This window comes from Trypanosoma cruzi, genomic scaffold, assembly GCF_000209065.1.
Source record: "Trypanosoma cruzi strain CL Brener 1047053516491 genomic scaffold, whole genome shotgun sequence".
NCBI classification, from domain to species: domain Eukaryota; phylum Euglenozoa; class Kinetoplastea; order Trypanosomatida; family Trypanosomatidae; genus Trypanosoma; species Trypanosoma cruzi.
The window spans coordinates 1-3372 of record NW_001849240.1 but is presented as its reverse complement, the minus strand read 5'-3'; the positions used below and the strand labels follow the sequence as shown (position 1 = coordinate 3372).

Genomic DNA, 3372 nt, shown 5'->3' with positions numbered 1-3372 from the left:
GATTTTGTGATCACGCATTCAAATAATAATAATAATATTTAAATATTTTATTTCAGCTGTGAAAAGAACGCATGGGTAAAGGATTTCTTTTTTATCTTAATCCTTTTAGTCCAACGGTCGGATTTTCAGTGAGGAAAAGAGGACCAGAAAAGGATCAAAGAAGAGAATTATTTACAAGTGAAGGAGAAATTATTGCCTATGCAGGCCAAGATTCCACTAGTGAGGGAAAATGACGAGGCTTTAGGTGAGGGTGATGGTGGTACTCGTGTGAAGAATATACTTTATATTTGTGTGGTTTTGAATTTCGTTGTTTTTGACTTACAAGTTGTTTGAGAAACCACCGAACGCGTGACAAAGTATGTGGACAGAAGTCTGTTTGATCCGTCGCGGTGTGAACACTTTGACAGGTATCGCTTGAGAGACGGTAAAGTGTCTGTTTCTAAAAAAGTTGAAGATGTCTTTTTTTTTTTTTTTTTTTTTTTTTTTTTTTGTAAACGTAGGGCGCAAGACCAAGGTGTTGAAAAAAAATGTTTGAGTAGCGTTCTTTCGTTTATTTATTTATTTATTTTATTTATTAATTCACGAATTACTTCCGCACAAACAAGAGTTCTTTTTTTTTCCTGAGTTATTTCCTTTTAACTTTTGTTTTCTTCTTGTTTTGGTTGTATTTCAGCCTTTAAGTGGTTGCAGATGGAGTCTTCAAGGGAAAACAGTTCGAACGCAATGTCTGGCTGCTGCAGTGTCTATGTAGCTAACATACCGCCCTCTGTAGATAGTGTGAAGTTAAAGAATTTTTTTTCACCTACTGGAAAGGTTCTTCATGTCAAGCTTCTTCTGGATATCGCAACGGGCATGTCACGCGGTGTTGCCTTTATTATGTTTGAGAGCGTCGACGTTGCGAAAAAGGTCTGTGAAATGATGAATCGTGTCGTTTTGGATGGGAACGTGCTTCAAGTAAGGCTTTCTGAGCGAAGTACCTTGGATTCATGTGTGAATGCCCACGTAATCACAAACATTGTTTACATACGTAATGTTCCTGGAAATATTACACTGAAAACAGTTCAATCTTATTGTGAAATGAATTTTGGGCCCGTGACAAATGTGTCTTTGCACCCGCAATCGTGTTTGCTTGGGGGACCGTCACCCTATAACATGGTGTTTGTGCATTTTGTGCATATTTCTGATGCATGCCGATGCGTGGAAGGCATTGATGGAAAAGCACCTTTTCCATTTCCTTATTTGCCGCATCCTTTTGCTGTGGCTAAGATGATTGAGGACGTGGATGCTGAAAGGAGGAAATCCATTATTCTTCGCCCGAGGAATACGGCTCCTAACTCCACTTTGGCGTGCGCACCACCAGTACCGGCTTCTGGAAAGCCTGCTTCTCCTGTTTTTATGGATTCCACGACTGTGAGTCCAGTAATTTGTGATACATCAGCTCAGTTCATATCCCAAGCTCCTGTTCTTCCATTCATCGTGGCATACCAACAAAGAGAGAATTATTTTCCGTTTATTACCGCCCCGTTAAGTGCCCCTGAGTCGACGTTGACACCCCGCGTTTTTGTTCCCCCGACAAATGACCCTCAAAGGCTCTTCTTTTTTTCGAATCATGGGTATTCAATGCTCCTGTAAAAATATTCCATTTAGAGCTTTAAAAGGAAAAAACGAAAAAGCTTAATTAATGTCGAAAATTGTGTATTGAGTTGTTTTAGGAAGAAGAAGAATATGCATGGAAAGGCTTTTTTAAACAGGTATCTTGAAATATCAGATTTTTGAGGTTGTTTATGTCCTGCGACGATGCAGTTCTAGCGCAGCCTTTTTTCCCCTCCCAAACAAAAAAAGAAGAAATAACGTTTTTTTTTTGTTGTTGTTGTTTTCTAATATATATATATATCTTCCCTTTTTATTTTGTTTTCGTCCTTTTTTTTTTTTTTTTTTTTTTTGTTGTTGTTGCCTGTTTGTTTTTGTTTTTGTTTTGTCGTCTTTTTTTTTTCTTTTTTTTTTGTGCATAAGGGTAAAAGCGAATTCTAATAACTTTTTTGCACCTATTAAGGGATAAAAGGCAAGAGCTTGCAAAAGCAAAAAAAAAATGTGGTGCGTGGAGAAATGAAGATGAGAAATGATATGCCCATCTATTATTTTGTGTGGATGAAAAAGCACTTATTTCCGTGTTGTTGTTTTTTTTTTTTTTTTTCTTGGAAGGAACACCGATTGCTGATAGTTGTATTCTTTGCTTTATTGATTTTTTAGAAATTTTTGGAAGGAACGTGTGCATAGATGGGGTTTAAAATGGAGACCGGCTTGCTTATCTAATTTGGTCCTTTATTGATTGCTTGTTTTTTTGTTGTTGTTGTTTGTTTGTTTTTTTGTTTTTTTTGCGGGTGTATATGTGTTTTTTTTTCTTTTCTTTTTTTTCTTTATTATTATTATTATTATTATTATTATTATTATTATTATTATTATTATACCGCGTTGGAAGATGGCGAGCGAAGCTCTTTCTTTTTTCTGTCGTCCTACCCGCCCCGCCCCGCTGCTGTCCTCTACCTGGAGGGGAGACTGGCGGTGGTTGCAGGACCCTTTCAAGGACTGCCACCTTGGCAATTCCAAACGAGTCCGGCTATCGTAACATATACCTTATGAATTTCATTTCTTTTATTGATTTTTATGTGTGTTAGGTCATTTGCTTTTTTTTCTTTTTTTTTTTTTTTTGTGTGTGCTTGCGTGTGAACGCGCTTTTGAAGTCATAAGAAGAGGTTCTGTTGTTATTTTCCCAATGGTTCACCTGTGCGAACTCGGAAACAAAGGCAACATAAATTAGTAGCAATAACGATACCGCACCGATTATTATAGTTGTAGCTTTTGAAATAACGAAGAATCCTTTTTTGTTTTTGTTGTTTTTCATTTTTGTCTTGATTTTTTTTTTCCCATGATGCAAGCCACGCATTTCCATCATTGCGACCGCACAGACGCCATCCCCGTGATTTATCTCAACGTCGATAGGTGGATCTGGTATTTTGATTTTGATGTCCTTTTTTTCTTTTTTTTTTTTTTTTTTTTTTTTTTTTTGGTTTGGTTTTTGTTTTTTCGTGCGTTGGTTCCCGTGGGTTAGCCAAGATGGTGAACTACCCGAAGAAGAAGACGATGCATTGCCCGGACGCGCGTTGCAACGCGCATAAGAGCTTTAAGGTTGTGCAGTACAAGGCTGGCAAGGCACGTCTTTATGCGCGCGGCAAACGGCGTTACGACCGCAAACAGTCCGGTTATGGCGGTCAGACGAAGCCCATTTTCCACAAGAAGGCCAAGACGACAAAGAAGATTGTCCTGAAGCTCCAATGCTCCAACTGCAAATCCATCATTCAAAACGTGCTCAAG

At 38.1% G+C, this 3372-nt stretch overlaps 2 protein-coding genes across 2 annotated transcripts, besides 10 other annotated features; both read left to right on the top strand.

Annotated features, from left to right (window-relative positions):
- Positions 1-3372: part of a sequence feature (heterozygous, non-Esmeraldo-like haplotype) that runs on past the window's edge.
- Positions 21-53: a sequence feature (AT_rich).
- Positions 460-490: a microsatellite.
- Positions 550-580: a microsatellite.
- Tc00.1047053503709.10 (uncharacterized protein) lies at positions 691-1632 on the top strand (the record flags this gene model as incomplete). Its single annotated transcript, XM_798948.1, has 1 exon — positions 691-1632. The coding sequence occupies one exon, from the start codon at positions 691-693 to the stop codon at positions 1630-1632; it is 942 nt and encodes a 313-aa protein (XP_804041.1).
- Positions 1901-2004: a sequence feature (T-rich).
- Positions 2326-2376: a microsatellite.
- Positions 2418-2466: a microsatellite.
- Positions 2685-2709: a microsatellite.
- Positions 2880-2923: a sequence feature (T-rich).
- Positions 3030-3085: a microsatellite.
- On the top strand, positions 3115-3372 carry Tc00.1047053503709.20 (60S ribosomal protein L44, putative; the record flags this gene model as incomplete). Its single annotated transcript, XM_798949.1, has 1 exon — positions 3115-3372. A coding segment is annotated over one exon (258 nt), but the record flags the coding sequence as incomplete, so codon positions are not given.